The following is a 20,522-nucleotide window of genomic DNA, read 5'->3' as shown; positions in this document are numbered from 1 at the left end:
GAAAGACAGTTCTCTTTGTTCAAAGCAGATTTTTACTGAGGTTGTAGCTAACGCCTAAAAGGTGATCTTTCCACATATGGAGTAAAGATTGACCTTTTTCTCAAGCCTTTGCTCAGTACTGAACAGGGAGATAAGGCATTACTGTCCGTCTTTCAAATCTTGTATAATTAAAAATTGTTTATATTATTAGCTTATCTATTATTAACGACAATCGTCTGGTACCCCTAACAATGTGCAATTTTACATGCTTCCAGAGATCTTGGCATTTGGAAATCCACTGATTCACGCTTAATTTCAAAAAGGAATCAATACAATTAATTTCCTCTCAGTAGCTGAGGAAGGTCTGAAATACCTGAAAAGCGACTGCCACAGCTACACAGAATATACACAGACAGAACGCACAAAAAACTGCAATGGTATACTAGATGTACAATATATAAGAAATAAGGAACAAATGCAAGGCAATACACTGTGTACATTCTGGGAATATATAAATACGTAAGTGTTATGATGCCAGAAACCCCAGCTGAGCCACAGGCAGAGACCCATATGGATAGGTAAAGGATTATAAAGTAATGTACAGTAAGTAGGCTTCCTGGAACAATACTGCCCAGCAAGGAGGCATTCATTTCAAATGGCTTTAAAAGTTTTAATACATTACATCCGTTTAGACTTTTCAAAGCTATAAAGAAAGATACAACGTTGGATTTACAGTGAGATACTGCTTCTCCTCTTAAAAACATCTCACATTTTTAGTCAACAGTAATCTATTACGTAAGGAATATTATTCTAGTGAAAAATTAATGTGCATCGGACCTAAGGTAGTGATCATTTGAAGCAAAATCTCTTGCAAAGACTTATCCTTTTCTGGTATGAAAATCTCCAAATCCTCCATTCAGCTGACAAATTATTGCAGGTACTGTTAATAAATACTGTCTACTGTCAGCTCCCAGCAAGCACTGAGAAAAACCTGTCACTCTTGACCTGTACATAACATTAGTTTGATTAGTGCCCTTGTGGCACATTAAAGGAAAATGAGAACTCAAAAGTTAAACCATTTACATTACCACAATTTGCTAACACTATCATTGCAAAATCTGATACGCAACTTATACATAAGAAAAAGCGATTCTGCTTTGCCAACTTTCCTGATTCGTATCTTATTTTTGGCTTTGCCCATTGCCATTTACTGCTGACAAAGAAATGACAGATATCGCAGGAATGACATCAAGGTCTAGAGAAGGCCTCTTAAAACAAATTGATATTATGAGAATGATGCCTGTGATTGTATTATGCAAAGATGGATTTTCCAAATAAACAGACTATTCCAAAAATAGCCAGTAAAAATGCCTCCTAACTGATGAACAAACAGCTGATTAGTCTGCTTCTGATCAATGAATTAAAATTCAGTAATTTCATAGTCTTGCACATTACCTGATTTAAACATGATTTGCACACAAATCAATGCCAGCTTTACAATTGATAATTTTAACCAGTTGCTCCCCTTGTAGTTTGTCTTGTTGGACATTTTAGACAGGGCGTCTCGTGACAGACTGAAGCAAAATAGTCTAAATGTTAGTTCTCAAGAATGATGCTTTAAGTGGCTTCTGACATATCTCTTTTTCACAGGTAGTGAAATTTAGGTGTACAATAAAATTAGCAACAGTGGTACAGCAAGGGATATACACATTTATGTACTTATTAAATGATCTGGGATACCTGACAATAAAATATGCTTTAAATGACTCAACTTAATACATGTATGTAACCTACTGTCCTTGCCATTGGAACTTCATATTAGTTTAAGAGTTCCCAAATCTTAGAATTAATTCAGCAATTTGGTACTCTGATAGCTCTGTTTTGAAATACTTACTGGTGCCTACAACTGCACTGAATCAATGGCACAAGAACTAATCTTCTTGATTGTGCTTTTAGAATTAGACTCCAAGTTAGCAAAGGAGATGGCAATAAAGAAGAGTACAGCAGTATTTCCTCCCCTAGGAATATGCAGGAAAAACATCCGGCACTGGGGGGACTCGGTACAGAAATTGAGTACTGCAAAACACTGTGAGTCTCGCCAGGACCAGGGACACACAGTGAAGGTGTTGGGACTGGAGCAAGATCTAAACAAAAGTGTTCCATTCCTCCTGTTCCCATGTTCTGAGCTACAAATATACACAGTTCATCATGTGTACAAATAAATGAGAACTCAGAAAATAATTTTTTTTAACAAGAACGAGTGCTTGCAAATGAACTACGAAGGCTTCAAAATGTGCGTTATTCTACTTTGCTATTTGTTTCTATAACAATGCCCTTCCTTTAACCATGAATCAAATAATCTGTTAAAAATGTTGCCATGCATCAGTCAACGGAGTGATAAATCCGAATCATATAAAAAGAATGCAGCCAACCTATGTCACTAGCATTAATCTTATGTTTTTAGTGGGAGGACCTAGTGTCATTTCCTTTAGCTTGTACTTGCTGACTACCAGATTATCCTGAAAGGCTTCAACATACTTTAAGGATCTATTCTTTCCTGTACAACTTTTCTAAGTAGCTTATGACAAAATAGGTGACTCAGGTAAACATTTCATGACTGTAGAGAAGCTACAAATATTTCACTTCCACAACTCTATATGCAAGAGCAAACAAAAGATCATCAGTGCCTTAACTAGCTGTGCTGCTTGTTGTGACCTACGCAGGGCCATCAAGAGATGACAGGCAATGAGGATGTATCCAATGCTTGGATACAAATAAAACAGAAAACTTTCCAGATTACAGCTCTTCCTTTCCAGGAAGAGAAGTCTTCCCTTTGAAAAGGTTGGAAGAATACATTTACTCTTCTAATCCTTTGTTCTTGCTCTAGAAAGTATTGCTTATGAGAAAAGAGTTTATTTGTACTTTGAACATACTGAAGAAGTATCTTTGACTTCTGTGCATTTTGGAAATCAAAATAACAAATTCAATATGGCAAATAAGGACCATTAGAAAAAATGCACGCTTATGACTGGGTTTACTGATGACCTTGTTAAACTTTAAAGCACACAAATATAAATGACATAGACGATTTCTCTTCTACTAGTTCCACAAACAAAATTTTTAATTTGCATCAGGAGTCCCTGACAATAGTATTAGATTCTTCACACTCGGAACACACTACCTTAATTATTTTGCCAGTTTCAAACTCATTCTACATTTTTAACTGATGGCTCTACAGTTAAAAGTCTTCTGGACGGGTTGGGTTATTCTCTGTTTCTTTTCAAATGTTGTTGTATTTTTCAGAAGAGGCAGACCACAAACAGTTTTTGAAACAGAGTTGAACAGCTTTTTAGACATGACAGGACAGTAAAAGAAGGAAACTCTCAAGCAATTGCAACTTTCAAGTAAAGTTTACAGTCAAAGCTAGTCACATGCTTAAATGTTTTGATGAGTCAGATCCATGGTTCACACTTTTTTTTAAGGAGTAAACTTCACTGGTAATGGTGCAAATTAATGTTAAATTACCACAGCAATTTCTTTGCTGCAAAATAAGTAAATTTAATTCTTATTTTGGTCTAACAACTGCAGGTTGCCTCACACTGGATATCAGCAACTGCTTTACAAACCCAGAAAAAAGTTACTGTGTCTGCACTAGAAATGTACTTGCTCTGCTGTGTCAGTAAGACTTCTAGCAAAATGACCTCCACTCATCAAGTGCTTTTTAGCATGGCAGTCCCCTGACACGTTTTCCCAAAGACCTGTGGCAAAAACTGGCTGTTATTCTGGGTGCATCAGGAGAATTACAAGAAAGCTCTGAAACCTTCTGAGCTATGATGCTGAAGAGCTTTAGCCTGAGCTAGATTGGCCTGCCTGCGACAAAAGCATTACCCAGCCCAGAGCAGGGGCTGGACGGACCCGTGAGACAGGCAAACCTAAAGAGAAGTCAAACAAATGCCACAGTAGAAGCAAACGCTCAGGGTTTGCTCTTGGAGCCTAGGATATGTCAAATAATTACTTTGACGTAAAGACAGACCTCTCAGCCTGGCTGGCAGTGTCAGCTGAACGGATTGTGAAAGATAAGTTTTTTCAAAGCCATTTAGGAGATCTGGATGCCACACTCCTATCAAGACTAAAACAAGTAAGAGGCAGAGGTTCCTCTTCTCCTCAGTACTACTGGAAATCTGGGTCTAGTTATTAATTTTAGTCTCTACACAGAACACCACAGGGAATCGCTTAGTGCAATCTTAAAATGAACAATTCCATGCTATTGGAATCACTGAAATCCTTTTGTAATTTATTTTAAAGTACTCATTACAGTAGTTACAATTAAAGATACTTTATGAAATGCACCCTCTTTTATGAAAGCTATATGGTGTACTGTATATACATTTCAAAGCACTGAAATTCAGCCAGGAAATAATAGGGCAATTGGAAACATGACCGACTTTCCCTTGCTTTTCATACTTACCTCCCTCCCATACTGTCACAAGAGAGGAGAAGACAAGGAAGCGGCTAAATATCAGCAATTTGGTCATGGAAGAGAGCAGCTGAACATGATTCAGTGTGACAAGAGGCACTGTGATTTGGCTAAACCATTTCTCAGGGCACTTTGTAAGGAGGATCAGCAGCATTATTCCTTTAATAGCCATGTCTAATGCAATAGCCAGCTGGGTTTTGTCCCAGACCAAGGTATCAGCATCAGGTCAGAAGGTAACATTCTGTTTACACGATTATTTCCTAAAGCACTTATCTTCTGCTCGGTGTGAAAGTTGACTTTTCTGTTTGTAAGGAGGCCTAAAGAATTGAGGGAATGGGAAAAATTAGCTACACTGAGCTGGAGCTGAATGGCATTAAGTGGGAGGTCTGAGAAAGGCTGCTGCGGCACTCAGCAGGACACCTTATTAGCCGCGTCATCGCAGTTCATTCAGGCAAGCCATACCAGTGTCACCAGCATTCCCACACAAAGACAAAGTTCTTCACACAGTCTATAAACATGCCTCCCTGGCCAATTCATCCTAACTTGACACTGCTGAAAAGAGGGGCTTGAGGGTTTTTTTTGTTTTGTTTTGTTTTGTTTTAAACACAACAATAACATAACAAAACAAAACAAAAAACTTGCAGCTCTGCCAAGCAGTCTGAATGGAGGAGAAGGAGGGACACTGTCACGTTTCTTGGGAAGAAACAATCCAGAGGTCAAGCCATATTTTATTCAGTGAGCTAATTTTTATAATAACTAAATGTGTTTAAGCTAAATACTAGCTAATATGAGTACTTCCGTTATTTCTCGTACAACTTACAGGGTAGGATATTATTTTTCCACAATCTCTTTACTTTTGCACATTATCCATGCAGAAGGAATTAAAGGTACAAAAGCCACTTTTACAGAGAACATGTGACTGCCTATGTAAGATGTCCTTTCCTAAGTAAAGGAATATGAAACCCACAACTAACTACGCAGAGAAGAAAGGACAGCTCAGTCTCGGTGTGGCAATCATTTCTCAGGTGAAACTCCTAATCTTCTTTACTGTTGACCTAAGCAGAGCTTTGAACCACAGGTTCTGTTGTGATCTGAATCTAGTAAAAGTAATGCTGGCCTACATCTCTGCATGGGATGGCAAAACCTCTTCATGTTTTGGCCGATCAGTGAAGTTTTCAGGAAACACCCCCAAGGCTGAGCCGGCAGGGCCCTTTGCACCCCTGAGGCAGCCTGGACCCCCCTGCCCACGTCCAGTGGCCGGACTCACCGTGCGGCACCGCCGGGAGGGTCACCGAACGGCTACCAGCGCGGAGGCAGCACGGCCAGCTGCTCCGCAGCCTGACAGGCATCCCGCGGCCAGAGCCCATGGGCAGCAGGCTTGGACCTTGTGGCCACAGTTTGCAAGGGGCATGCTCAACTAACATTTGCTTGACAAGAGAGGATCTTACCCCAAAGAGGAATGTTTAGAAAGGGGTGGGGAAAAAAAAAAAAAAAAAAAAAAGGCAGAAAGTGACTTGACCATCCCACTGGTGGGAGCCAAGAGCTGGTATGGAGGTAGCAGGTGACCTATGGACAAGAAGATTATACACACTTTCTTCTCCATAGATCTATAATGTCAGAGGTAATAACAACTCCTGCAGTGACTTCTGGTGGAAAGTCAAGGAACGACGACAGTGAAACCTGTCTTCTACCACAGCCCTGTTAAGGAACTGAAGATCAAGAGAATGGAAATGTTAGATTTTGGCTTATACAAAACTAGACACGGGATTGCTGTGTGGCCTTTCAGATTTCTGCTGTTCCTATCCTCATTGCTTTTTCCTTTGTAAGTTTTAGTCAAAGGGATCAGCTTGCACACCTGCACCTCAAGAACTGGTCCATGGGGGATCCACCTCCAGCAGAGGCTTTGGAGAAAGCTTTGAAACAAAACCCTGACATCTCTTCTGCATATTGCCTCCCTTCTGCAGCACAGTCAGCGCTCAGCTCACACCAGTTTGCATTCTCAGATATACGTTTAGAGACAAATTCCAGAAAAACCCCCATCAATTCTGAATAAAAGTTACCTGGTGACTAAGTGTGCCTCAAAAGGCGTGATGTTAAGTGCCTTCATTGGCATGCCTAAGGTGTTGTAGCACTGTCATTAAAAAGATAAAGTTTATCATATTTTTGTGCCTTGTTCTTTCTGATATAATAGCTAAAACCTATTAATAACACCAAAACATCTCAAAAGGTCAAGCAGCATACAGCAAGGTGAAGGGAATTGTCAAGAAGCTTAGGCAATCATCTTAGCACTCAAGACATTTGCCAGAGCTGTTTAACTAATATGTGATGTTCACTTTTAATTTCAATATAGTGCCATTTGGGCAAAAATGTTGTATTTTTTAATTAATTACAATGTCAGCAGCTATTAAGATTAAAAGAAAGACCACATCAATAATAAATACTTAATCCAAAGAAAGGATTACAAGAAGAGCAATAAAAATCAATTTTTAGAGCTGGAAAATTGTGACTTTTTCCTCACTTGACTGGTATTTTCATTATATTGACAAAACCATGATCTTACCTGACACTGACATTCGCCTAATGAAATAGCAGCCATGTATAATGAGGTAAGTACTTGTCAATTTTGCTACAGGAGAATACAATGCTATGGCACTGGTGTTGTGTTACAAAGAAATTTTCTTGCTTTTCATCTGATGTAAGAGAAAACAACAAGAAGTAACCAGAGAAACTGCACGTCTTTTTGAATCTTCCTTTACTTTATCATGGAAGATTAAAATTCTTCCACATAACTTCTGGAACTCCGCAATGTTGGTAACACTTGGTCATAAGCAGGCAGCAGATAACTGCCATATCTTAATTTCCATGATGGCTGAGACGTTGCAATTCTTGCTTACTGTTCTGCAGGGCTTGGATGTGGGGGAGTAAAGCAAAAATCCTGTGTTCACTTAGTGTTAGAAGTGCAAATAGCAAGCCAGAAAATAACCAGGATACACAGCAACGGGATACTGATCCATTAACTCATTAAGGCTGGGAAAAGCACTTTTTGTGACAAATCTAGAAAAATTCAGAACAGAGGCATTGTATGTCCTAAACAGTTCACTGACGGGAACAGTGGCAGAAAGGTTAAGAAATCTTGCCAGATTTGTATCTTGCCAGACTTGCAACAAACGCCTTTCCCAGTCCGACCTCCTGTGGATGGCTGCATGGGCAAAGGAGACAGCAGAAGGTGACAGGACACTGGCAACATCACACCACGGTGTGCTGCCAGCGACGGAAACCCGCACGCTTCCATCGGCTTGCCTGGTGAAACTCCTAGGCTCAGAGGGACTGTGAATTAAAAATAAAACCAACCACATCTAGAAAAGGGCAATGCAAATTACTGGAAACACAGAAAGAAAGACTTCACTCGCAAAGGATTAAAAAATGCTTGACGTTGAGAAAAGCTAACTAGCAACAAATTTTATGTACTTAATTGTTAACTTGGGCATTTATCCCTTTGAAAATCACACTACAGTGGACTGCTGAGCTAAGAGAGGAAACAAACGAGGGGTGACATAACAGAAACATTTGAAGTGCTAAAGAGAAGGGAAAAAACCCTCTCAAAAGAGCACAGCGATTAAAAAAGTTAGAGCTGTCAACATTACGTTTGAACAAAGAAAATTCTGGTGGATACAGAGACAGCAGGACCATTTTCCTTGTTGGAGTGAGAAACTGAATCATCTTGGCTGCATCTTAAATCCTACACCGAAGGAAGAAAGATAAAGAAGCTTTCATAAAAGGTGAGGCAGTTACAGCTATTTACCTGTCAGTCCATGAATAACGTCTGCCAAGTCGGTCTATAACTACTTCAGCACTTGTACAGACAGACAAGCAGCTAAAAATGCTGTAACTTGCATCTGGTTGTTTACCTGTTAGGGAGAATACGTATCTTTCCAGGACACAGAATACAAGAGTCAGAGACAACAACCTTCTCACATAGTGATCCTATCTTCCTATGGGAGTAAAAATGTTGAAAGATGATTATTCACATAATGCCCATAGACTCAAACAGAAGCAGAATGGAGCTCTTTCAACCATTTCTCCGTTTTATAACTACCAGCTCATAGCATCATCTTACAGCGAGCATTGTAAATAACATCACCATAGCAATTTATTTTCATTTCTCTGCAAATGAATAAAAATTGGATCAACAGCCCATATAGATTCTTCTTAATTGAATCATAGCTATCCTGGAAGATTATATGGCTATACGATAGAACATTTCAAAAGACACAAACCACAATGAATGCTGATGTGAGTGTCACCTTTAGCTAGACTCTAATGACTGCTCTTTATCTAGCTGCAGACTCTCTAAGGAACAAATTACAGTAAAAAGGAAATATAACTCAATGAGAATGTGACGCACTCTGCACATTCTCATATAAAGTCATTTTCACAGCAAAATCAAGCAGGCAACAAGTTATTTGCAGCCATTTCTTTTTTAAGAGGCATTCTCTCTTTTCTTCAATTGTCTGTTTAATTACACAAATTCTCCTGGGAGTGGTATTTTTTTACAATACATCCAATCTAGCCTGTAGTTACATCAGTTATCTTCTACTAGAAAGACATGGTAGCCAACTGAGGCAGCTCCAGGAGAACGTACTACTGGGAAATAGGTAAAAAGGAGTAAAGCCCTTATGAAAGGTGAGGTGGAGGCTTAGAGTGCCGCCAAAAGTGGCCCAAGCTCCCAAGCAGACTTGGCAATCCCTTATTGCGTGCCACACCATAGGACAGTAAGTTTGCTTTTGTGAAAACAACAGTCGACAACCCCTCCAGGAAACCTCAGAGCTTTTATTTTCAGCATTTCTTCTGAAAGAGCCACAATTCTATTCACATTAGGCAGACAAAGTGAAGAGTGACTTAGTGTATCCACGCTATTTTTTTTTAAGTGACACCTTTTTGTGTGACACCTGCAAGTTCTTAAATTTCTGGATTTTGGATTGCTGATTCTCCAGTCAGATCTTTGCTTCCAAACCTGCTATTGTTTATACAGATTTCTTTTTATCATGAAAGAAACAACAGATCTTTAATTTACAATTTGAATAATAAATGCTTCAAATTTATTAATAACCTGTTCAGTTATTAATGCCAAAAAGAAAAAAAAAAAGCCCCAAATGCTGACAATAACAGAATAAGGGCAAAATTACTGACTAGGACTATCAGAAATCATCATTCACTTATTAAGGAAATACATTTATTGTATGCTTAAAATTATAATAATGTATATTTTCCATTACAATGCATACAAGTTGAAAATTATTTTTCTGCTAAAAATATAACCTAAATAAAATTCAAAATGTGTTTGTGTAAACAGGAAGGACATATGAGTTAAATTTTGACAACTGCATCAAACATGCAAAAGCTCAAGCCAGCAGAAAAACAAGCAGCAAGGAAAAAGTGTCTTTGACTGTATTTGACAGGTTGAAAGTAACAAGACAATTTTGCTGGATTTACTCTTTAAAGAGCATATTACACAAACACGCTAATTTTGAGAGCACTTAACCTTAGTTTAAAGGGGGGGGATGACTGAATATTAATGAGATGAGCCTCAGGGTGTTTAATGAAAAGCTGTCTTTTTGAATGTGATCTAGGGTTTTAAACCTTTGTTAGAAGACATTTGGATGGAAGGTTTATTTGCCCTGGGAGTGCATTCTATCTGAATACACAGAAATTTCACTAAATGTTTGAAGGCACATGATTACAGAGAGTTTTCACTTGATGTTAAAATCACTGTTGCAAGAAATAAATAAAATAAAAAATCCAACAGCCCCCCCGCCCTGCCCCAAAGCAAGCTACTCCTAGGATCTTCTCAAATGACCCAGATCTTTAGAGTGAAGTTTTCCTTTGCCTAGAAACTAAGTGGCTTTTCTTTTGCTCATTCAGCTGCTAGTTCTGGGAAAAGCCCAAAGAGAAACATTTAGATTGGAGGGGTCTTTGAGAAGATGTGACAGTTGACTGATGAGCATCCATAAAATGACAAAGAATAGTTGTGTGGAGCCGGTGCATCACATCGCCTCTCCCTGGGAAACTAATTGCTCTGAATTGTTAATAGTAACATTATTTTTCTGGCAATCATTTCTTTTGAATACCCAAAATGAGCATGAAACAGCTCCTTTGACCGGACATAAAAGTTAAATGTCCCAATGTTGATCAAATTAACTTCAGCTATGTGACAATGGACTATATTTGTGAGAAAATAATGAAGGGCACAAAGGGAAGCTTTATGCCAAGATTTCACAGTTGTAATGTAAAAATGTTTCTGTTGAACTAGGCCAGGGAACATTTCAATAGGAAAACAGAAGAGCACTGTCACTTTCTTTAAAAAAAACCACATTCATTTTATGGATCTGAATGCTCTAGATAATTTCAGGAAGTTTAAATGGCTGGCACACCAAGAACCACAGTATCAGGCTAACATCTCACGTCCTTGTCCTTCGCAAACTCTCTTCTAATACTTTTAAAGGACCCTATCCTACAGCTTCTACTCATTCCCTAGCCAGGCTATTAAATTCAGTAGACACTCTTCCCCAGCAAGTTTCTAAAGGACTTGACTAATATGCCAATATGATTAATTAATGACATATGCACAAGCATTAATTTCAGCAGATGTATGAAAGCCTAAACTGAAATGTAAACTACATTTCCTTTCTTACTCTCATGTATAGCTTAAACCGCTCAACTTTAGAAAATACAAAAATGCAAGTATTATGCAAATGGGGCTAATTGTACATGGGAATAATCCAAAATGGGCCTGGAGGAATTTTTTTGCCCCACAAAATATAAAGCAGATGTTCTTACTCTCATTTATAAGGCAAACTCAGTTTTGACTGTATCTGTGTCTATCTGAACAATGTAATTGACTTCTGGGAATTTAGTCTGGGTTTACATTAGCATTGACAAACACTCATTACAGATGCCAATTTTCTACATATACACTGTATACGTATTTGTAAATATACAAGCAAATATTTGCTTAACACCACTGTAATTCCAACTCTCTTAGTCTTTAAAGAGTCTAACACCACATTTTCTTCACACTTGCTAAATGGCAAACGCTAAAAACAATCTGGCTCAGCACATAACCAGCTAGCTGTCTTTAAAAGCATTCTTCTCTCTCTGTAATTCATTTTTAACATTATTTAAGCTAGATCACTTCAGAACACCATTGTAAGATTAAACCTTTCTACTTCCAAAACATGTTGTTATGATTATTAATAGATTCCCTCTGGAGAAAACTTTTAGTGGAAACTTTAAATCATTCACTTGACACTTTTTGTCGTCCCCGTCCCCCCCAACCCCACCCCTTCTCAGTAATTTAGAGATGTTGTGCAGCTTCGTGCTTATGTGTTAAAACCTTGTAGTTAAAATAATTTTGGGGAAACTAACTTCCCTCATGATTTTAACAGTTAAACTAATTCATTTGAGCTTATTTGCAAACTCTTTTCTTTTTTTGTATTTCAAACTCCTGTGATAGCTTTTACCTTACATGAAAAGGCTGTACTTAATTCATGTTTATGAAGATGCAGGGTGAACAGAACTGCGCTTTCACTTACTCCCACAGTGACCTAAATCAACTGTGAGAAGGTGTTTCTGTTTCATTCAGTGAAGGTTTAGCTCATTAAACTGTTTTCCTTCTCAGTATTGTTCACCGAGTTTGAACTGCATTGCTGTTAAATGCTCTTTAGCAGTTTAAAGGCTTTAAAGGAAAAGACTTATCAGTCTCTGTTTTTAACAGCACTAAATCTGCATTATTAGTTCATGCAGATAAGGGGATTTAAAAGCTCAGCTTGAAACCTCTCTCTTCTGTATTTATCTGACACTGCATAGTTCCAGTAGCTCAGCTGGAAATGTAGATCTATGAAGCTTTAAAGAGAGATTAAAGCCAAGAAAAGAAGTACTTTTCCCCCTATAGACGCTCTCACTTTCCCTTTTCCTACTGTCTGAAGGAGTGATGGCAGACAATGGTCAAAGATGGTTCCCAAAACCCTCTGAATGGGGACACTGTTGGTGGTAGCATTCATTCAAAGTGAGCTTCAGTGTATTGTCCTCCCCAATCAGCAGATCAGAATAGAGTTTGCTGGTGGCTGCCAAAAGGTTAGCAATGCCGATGAAAGGGGTTTCCCATTATTCACTGCTCTTACAGAACTCCCCTTTTGTGCGAGTCAGCCCATCATTTCACTATGGAGGTCCGGATCTGCGGCTGGCTGCTCTCTCAAAATGAACAATTCATCTGAATGCAAGCTCACAGTAGTAGTATGCAACCTAAAATCGAAGGTTTTCTTTTCTAAGGACAGGGGAGTTGGGGCAGTTTTTGGCAGTGTCACATTTTAATGATATACCATCATGACATCTCTGACCCACAGCTGACACTAATACTACAGTCTTACTACCTTACCCTTGCCAGGGCATCGTGGGAGGTCCAAAGCCAAAATTAGCTAATGAAGCACACTGTATGCTGTAAACAAGTGTGCAATAAATAATGCAAAAGGTTTATACAGGTTTGCTAAAGTTCCCTCATGCAAAGCATAAGAAAAGGAGAGAAGACCAATGGAGCCAAGAAAAAAATGAAATAAAAATAGGCCTTTCCCACACTGCTCTATGTAGGAGTACTCAAAAATCTGTGTCTCAAACTGCACTGAGAGTAGTAGATCCTGATCTTACTGCACCTCTGTCCCTTAAATAAGGGATCTTTTATAAACCACTGCATGCTACCTATTTGCAAACCTTCCAAGCGCCTCCAGTGTTCTCTGATGATCTGAAGAGGTTTTACAAGTGGTACAAGAGAAGACACACTGGATTTTTCCTCTTCATCCTTATATTACCCCCAAAACTGAAAATAAATGCTTATTTTCGAGAAATTCCTACTTAGCCCTCTGCTGGGGTGCACAGGAAAAGCACTTCTTTATACATAGTGGAAAAAAACAGTTTCTTTGCTAAAATATCTACCTGTCTTTAAATAAGATAAAACTTTGGATAGAATGTGATTGAAAAGGTATTTATACTCCATTCCACACTTCAGAACCTTTTTCAGTGAAAATCTACATAGGGAAAAATAACAACACTGCATACGCAAAGATATTTTTCAATGCATAACTTAATTTGGTTCAGGAGTGTCTTTAACTTCTAGGTTACTGCCAGAGAGAGTCATGAGAGTAAACAGTTACTTGACTGTGGGGAATTCCTCACTGCATTTGCCATACACAGGGAAGGTTGCAAGCAAATGCCAGCAGGAAAAGACACATCGAACCCATCCTTCCTCTCAGCTCCCTTGACCATGGTCTAAACTGCGTTGAGCAACTACTCCCCATGAGTCCCAGGCACTTGCTCTCCTCCCCTCAGCTAGCCACAACACGCTAGCCCTTGTCACTGACATGGCACCTACCGGCGGTCTGCGCTGGGCGGTAGGACGGGGCTCAGCACCCGCCGGTTGGGCTGGGACTTCTCACGCTGCAGCACTTGGTGCCCCACAGCAAGACCAGCCAAGCAACCCTTGTCCAAGCTTCACTACGGGGAAGGGCAGCAGCAGTCCCGCACTCGCCTGGGTCTTGTGGCTGAGAGCTCTCGGAGCCTAGCACGCGCCGGCACCTGCGGCACCACTGCCGAAGGCAGCCCCGGCACACTGCCCACCACCGCAGGCTGCCAGACACCAGGGATTGGGGCAGGAAAACAGGACATAAAGTGCTCTGCTTTTATTTTTTCCAGCATAAGCAGTTTGTTTTAAGCACAATCTCATGCCACATATGGCAGCGTATGCCACGGCTGCTTTGAAGAGACACTTTAAAGCTCTATTTCTCAGGCAAACATGAAGTCAGGCTGTACCTCATAAGAGAAATAGCTATTTACTTTGCCAATACACGTATGCCCATGCAGAGATAATTTTTTCTTACTCAAGAAAAAGCTGTCTTTTTTTCTGTCTTTATAACTGCTAATTACGGCAGCTGTAAATTCTTCGGTATTTTTGGGACTATCCTCTGTATTGCACCACCCATCAGATGAATCAACTCTGTAACACCATTATAAACCATGATGTTATTAATAACAGCGATGACTGCACACAAATGCTGTGTTGCTGTGTGAAAAAGATTAGCTGCCTACTGCACTCAGCTAGCATTGAGATTAAAACACCACAGGGTTTAATGTTGAGGGGGTTGGAGCTCATGACTTACGAGGAGAGGCTGAAAGAGCTGGATTTGTTCAGTTTACAGAAAAGATGGCTACAGGAGGATTTTGTTGCTGGCTTTATCTATTTGGTAGCTACTGAAAAGACAGAGCCAGACTATTCTCAGCAATGCACACGAAAAGATGAGGGGTGATGGACACAAACTGCTTTGAGGTAAATTCTGACTGGATCTTAGGGAGAAAAAGTTTCATAACGAGGGTAGTCAAACACAGTAATGGGTGGCCCAGAGAAGCTGCAAATCACTGTGCGTGGAGCTTTTCAAAGCTCAGCTGGATAAGCCTGGAACCACCTGATCTGATGTTGAAGTCAGCCCTGCTCTGAGCTGGAGGATGAACAAGAGGCTCCCAGAGGTCCCTTCCAACTGGAATTATTCTATTATTCTGCAACTGAAAACATACTTGAATGGCAGCTTTTTTAGACTCCACGCAGACTAAAAAGGAGCTGCTCTAACATATTTAAAAAATAAACCTGCTTTCTACTCTGCAAGTTCTGGTGACTTCAGAGAGATTCTCCAATCTCAGTAATTTAGCTCAAAAGAGTAAGTGTCATAAACCCATCTGTAATTGGCACTGCCTAGAAAACTCTGGTGAGAAGTGACCATTTTCAGTTCACAGAATAAAAACCTCTACATTTCTGAGTGTGCCTTTTGAAACATCTTTTATATGCTGCTTATGAACACAGAAGATTGAAAGAGGCTAGTAAAGGCTAATACATACCTATCAAGTACATAGCCAAGAGCCTTATGCCGTATTCCTGAGTAAACCGATGGGCTTGTTTCCCAAGCAATTAAATTGGAAGCATCATGGAAAAGATGAATGTTTACCAAGTCAAAGGCACTATGACAAAAAAGGAAAAAAATAAAATGATTCAGGATAAAAGAAAAAAACATTTGTTGCATCAGCAAAGCATTCAACATAGTTAACACTTACTGTATTGTCTCTTATGTTACCTTAATATTCACTCACACAGACTGTGCAAATTAAGCTATCATTATCAGAAAATTGTCAAAGACTACCATCAAACTTATGACAACTCATCCACAGGCAAGACTGCATCTAGGCTTTTGCTTAAAATATGCATAATATGAAAATAAAAAGCTATTTGTCAGTTACAATTCACAGAAATCAAGCAGTACCCTCTCACTAAAATATTTTTAAAACAAAATTGAATGTGTAAACAAACAACTTCAAGTTTATAAAGCTGTAGCTAAATACCTAGTACAACTGTGGTTTTGCAATAAACAAAATGCAAAAGTATTGACAGGAGAATTTTACTGACATTAAAGGCTAATGTCCTTATCTGTCCCTGTGTGGAGAATGCCAAGATAATAGTGGTCAATCCGCACACCACTTCCGGTTGGGAAAGGGACACAGACTGTTTAACTCGGACTGTGCTTGCAGGATCAGAGGGTTTGTACTGTATTGAAGGTGTACTGGGTTTGCGTGGCAAGGTTTTGGCAGCCAGGGGGTTACAGGGGTGGCTCCTGTGAGAAGCTGCTAGAAGCTTCCCCCATGTCCCATGGAGCCAATGCCAGCCGGCTCCAAGACAGACCCGCTGCTGGCCAAGGCCGAGCCCATCAGTGACGGGGGTAGTGCCTCCGGGAGAACAGATTTAAGAAGGGAAAAAAAGCTCTGCACAATGGCAACTGCAGCCAGAAAGAGGAGCAAGAACATGCGAGAGAAACAGCCCTGCAGACCCCCAGGTCAGTGCAGAAGGAGGGGGAAGAGGTGCTCCAGGCGCCGGAGCAGATTCCCCTGCAGCCTGTGGGGAAGACCATGGTGAGGCAGGCTGTGCCCCTGCAGCCCAGGGAGGTCCACAGGGGAGCAGATATCCACCTGCAGCCCGGGGAGGACCCCACGCCGGAGCAGGCTCCTGGCAGGACCTGTGGCCCTGTGGAGAGAGGAGCCCACGCTGGAGCAGGTTTGCTGGCAGGACTTGTGACCCCACGGGGGACCCACACTGGAGCAGGCTGTGCCTGGAGGACTGCAGCCCCTGGAAGGGACCCATGCTGGAGCAGTTCATTAAGAACTGCAGCCCGTGGGAAGGACCCACGTTGGAGAAGTTTATGGAGAACTGTCTCCCATGGGAGGGACCCCATGCTGGTGCAGGGGAAGAGTGAGGAGTCCTCCCCCTGAGGAGGAAGGAGCAGCAGAGACAAGGTGTGATGAACTGACCCCAACCCCCATTCCCTGTCCACCTGTGCTGTTGTGGGGGCTAGGTACAGAATTTGGGAGTGAAGCTGTGCCTGGGAAGAAGGGAGGGGTCAGGGGAAGGTGTTTTAAGGTTTAGTTTTATTTCTCATTACCGTGCTCTAGTTTGATTAGCAATAAATTAATTTTCCCCAAGTCAAGTCTGTTTTGCGTGTAACTGGTTGAGTGATCTCTCCCTGCCCTTATCTCGACCCATGAGCCTTTTGTTATATTTTCTCTCCTCTGTCCAGCTGGGGATGGGAGTGATAGAGCGGCTGCGTGGTGCTTAGTTGCTGGCTGGGGTTAAACCACGACAAATCCTTTAGGCTTCAAAAGACCTTTAAGATCATCGAGTCCAACTGTAAGCCTAACACTGCCAAGTCCACCACTAAACCATGTCCGTAAGTGCGTCTTTTAAATACCTCCAGGGATGGTGACTCAACCGCTTCCCTGGGCAGCCTGTTCCAACGCCTGACAACCCTTTTGGTGAAGACATGTTTCCTAATATCCAGTCTAAACTTCCCCGGAGTCCATTTCCTCTCGTCCTATCACTTGTTACTTGGGAGAAGAGACTGACCCCCACCTCGCTACGACCTCCTTTCAGGTAGTTGTAGAGAGCGATAAGGTCTCCCCTCAGCTTCCTCTTCTCTGGGCTAAACAACCCCAGTTCCCTCAGCTGCTCCTCACAGGACTCGGATGAGGAGCTAGGCTCAGAAAATCAGTAAAATTTGTAAAATTTCACAGCTTTGCTTCCTAACCCGAAAGATAGGAGTATTATTAACTCATCCTTTGCAGCAAGGCAGGGAGTCAGACAGCAGTCCCTTCACCTGGCTGCAGGCTGGCTCAGCCAAATCGCATTGCACTGGCATCCCCCATCAACTACCGGTAGTGCACTCTAGAAGGAAATAACTCCAAGGGGTAAATGCTGTCTCAGCTTTGGGAGCTCTGCCCTCCAGGAGGAACACACAGGGGTTGAGGACTGCTGTTACAGTGCCCAGTGTCTGCCTTGTGGGATGGCCAAAGAGACTGACAGAAGAGATTTCTGAAAGAATCGTAATGCTTCTATGGAAAATCTATGGATTTTGGTTTGGTTGAGGACAAGAGAAATAGGGATATTCTGGAAGTTCCTTCTTAATGAAACCAGCTTCAAACCCCTGTGAAACAGAAATACCTTCTTTTGCCCCCCTGCATGAAAGCTGAATTATAGAATCACAGAATATTTTGGGTTGGAAGGGACCTTTAAAGATATCTAGTCCAACCCCCTGCCATGGGCAGGGACACCTTCCACTAGACCAGGTTGCTCCAAGCCCCATCCAACCTGGCCTTGAACACTTCCAGGGATGGGGAGCCACAACCTCTCTGGGTAACCTGCTCCAGTGCCTCACTACCTCCATCGTAAAAAATCCCCTCCTTGTGTCCAGTCTAAATCTACCCTCTTTCAGTTTAAAACCATTGCCCCTTGTCCTGTCACTACAGGCCTCGGTAAAAGTCTCCGTCTTTCTTGTAAGACCTCTTTCTATACTGAAAGGTCACAATTAGGTCTCCTCAGAGCCTTCTCTTCTCCAGGCTGAATAACCCCAACTCTCTCAGCCTTTCTTCACAGGAAAGGTGTTCCAGCCCTCGGACCCTCCTCTGGACCAGCTCTAGCAGGTCCATGACTTCCTATGATCACTATGTATCCACCCTATCTTCCCGTCCATTTGTTGTGACAGCTATTTATAACTACATCCTATTCAGTGTTAGTGCAAAGTTCCTTGACACAGGGACTGGAATTTACTATGAGACTGCACAACACTTGGCTGATTTTGACTGGTAACAGTATTTTTAACAATAATAATACTGCTAGCCTTACAACATACCTGTATGCAACTATATTCTTGTACCTTAAATCACTTCACACAATCCCCTTTTCACTGTGGCAGAAAACCTTCACACAGAAGGAATTTTCTGTTATAAACGTGCCCAGACAGAGGAATTTCCTATTGTCACCTACGTTAATCACATACGAGGTGTCACTGCTAGCGGTCTGGGTCACCTGGAAGGCAAGCTGTCTTTCTGAACTCTGGTTTCCCACAGCAGGCAGACAGGACGCATCTGAGTGGCAAACAGAAAGCTACCCAGCTGTTATGGCCAAGCTGGCATTCTGCTTTATATTTGCTCTGCTTGTGGCTTTTTGTGTCCTAGAGTCCTGGTCTGCATTTTTAAAAACTCTATTGTCTCAGTGCTTTGCTATTAAGCTCTTTTGGTGATGGGACATGGCGAGTCACAATGAAACCAGAAAACGTGGAATACTCTCTCCACACAGATTTAGCAACACCACCCCCTCTGTAACAAAACCCCCTCAAACAAACTAGTGTATGCAGGAATTCCTGCATACTGCATTGAGGAACTGAAGGAAAGGTGTCTCCTATGAAGCTCCTAAAGGGACTCTTAAGGGAGAACATTGACAATGTTGTTTTGGAAAGGAGGTCCCTCCAGCACCTGCAGAAAGTGGTGCGCCCCATTAGCTCCTACACGCATAATACTGCTATGTGCCAAAAAAGCTGTTGCACTTCACTTTGAGGGCACACTTTTGGTTAGTGTTTCAAAAAATACATTTTGGGTAGGTTCCACAAACACCAATAATAATTATTACACTAGCATTGGACTGACAAGGGTAAAAAATTTCCTGGCTATAATGGAATAGATTTCTTTAAACTTCTTTTAAACTATGAAGAAACAGAAATTACATACCAGAGTAGAGGTAAATCTGTCCTAGAGGATTGTTGTAAGAAAGAAGGCCATTTAAAATGCTTTATTCTCACATTCAGAAAAAATGCTGGCAAAATTTGGTTGTAGCTGATTGAAAGCAGTCAGCACTTAAATGAGAAAAGACGTTATGGGAAGAATGGAGGCAAAATTAAACTGCCACAGCTCTAATAAAAGTCCAGTCTTGCTGACATTTTTAGGCAGGATGGGGGTGGTCATACTAGACCCGTTTTAAGCTCTCTGTCCAAGTATGCTTCAGTACTGTTCCTGTCCTTGGCAGCTCAGGCATACTCCATGGACAAAGGATCTCTGTCAGCTCCCCTTCACAGACATGCGGGTTATTAGTTCTCCTGTCTGAGACCCCCTGAAATAATGCTGATGGCCACAGAGATGCTCCTCAGCCAAGCACTGCTCTTCCAGGCACTGTGTCTTTTGTGGCTATACCCCTTTTGGCAGCTCTTATCTTCCAACAGTACTTGCAGACGCATACTGATGATTTTGCGAAGGGCTCCAAAACCATGTGTTCCCCACCTTAGGATAAGCTAAATGCAGAGATGCTACTAGATAGAGCAATAGAACACATTTTAATTTCTCTGCTTCACTGATGAACACCATTTGGGCTTAGCCCAGAGCCATCTATGGATTTCAAGCTGCCTCTTCACAGATAAATTCACTGAATGTCCTCACAGTATCTTCCCTCTCCCTTGGCCTTACTGCTAATGAAAGGTCCATTTAGTGAGTTTTCAGTCCCCTTTGTGAGGTGAACCACAGCTCAGCCCCACCATCTGACTGTATTACCTTGCCCGGGATTTCAGATTTGAAAAACAGTTTTACCCTTTATGGGAGCCAAGCATTTTCAATTCAAACAAATGGCTAAATCATACTGACTTTGCATTACTAGTGCTGTGCA

General features: G+C 41.2%; 1 protein-coding gene across 2 annotated transcripts in view; it reads right to left on the bottom strand.

Annotated features, from left to right (window-relative positions):
• Positions 1–20,522, bottom strand: part of INPP5A (inositol polyphosphate-5-phosphatase A) — a 259,975-nt gene that overhangs the window by 79,696 nt on the left and 159,757 nt on the right. For both annotated transcript variants that reach the window (XM_052800297.1, XM_052800298.1), the window contains exon 8: positions 15,392–15,511. In XM_052800297.1, the coding sequence (XP_052656257.1) occupies positions 15,392–15,511 (120 nt within the window). The remainder of the gene's footprint in view (positions 1–15,391; positions 15,512–20,522) is intronic.

This window comes from Harpia harpyja, chromosome 10, assembly GCF_026419915.1.
Source record: "Harpia harpyja isolate bHarHar1 chromosome 10, bHarHar1 primary haplotype, whole genome shotgun sequence".
NCBI classification, from domain to species: domain Eukaryota; kingdom Metazoa; phylum Chordata; class Aves; order Accipitriformes; family Accipitridae; genus Harpia; species Harpia harpyja.
The sequence above is the reverse complement of the archived record's forward strand: the minus strand, read 5'-3'. Positions and strand labels throughout refer to the sequence as shown.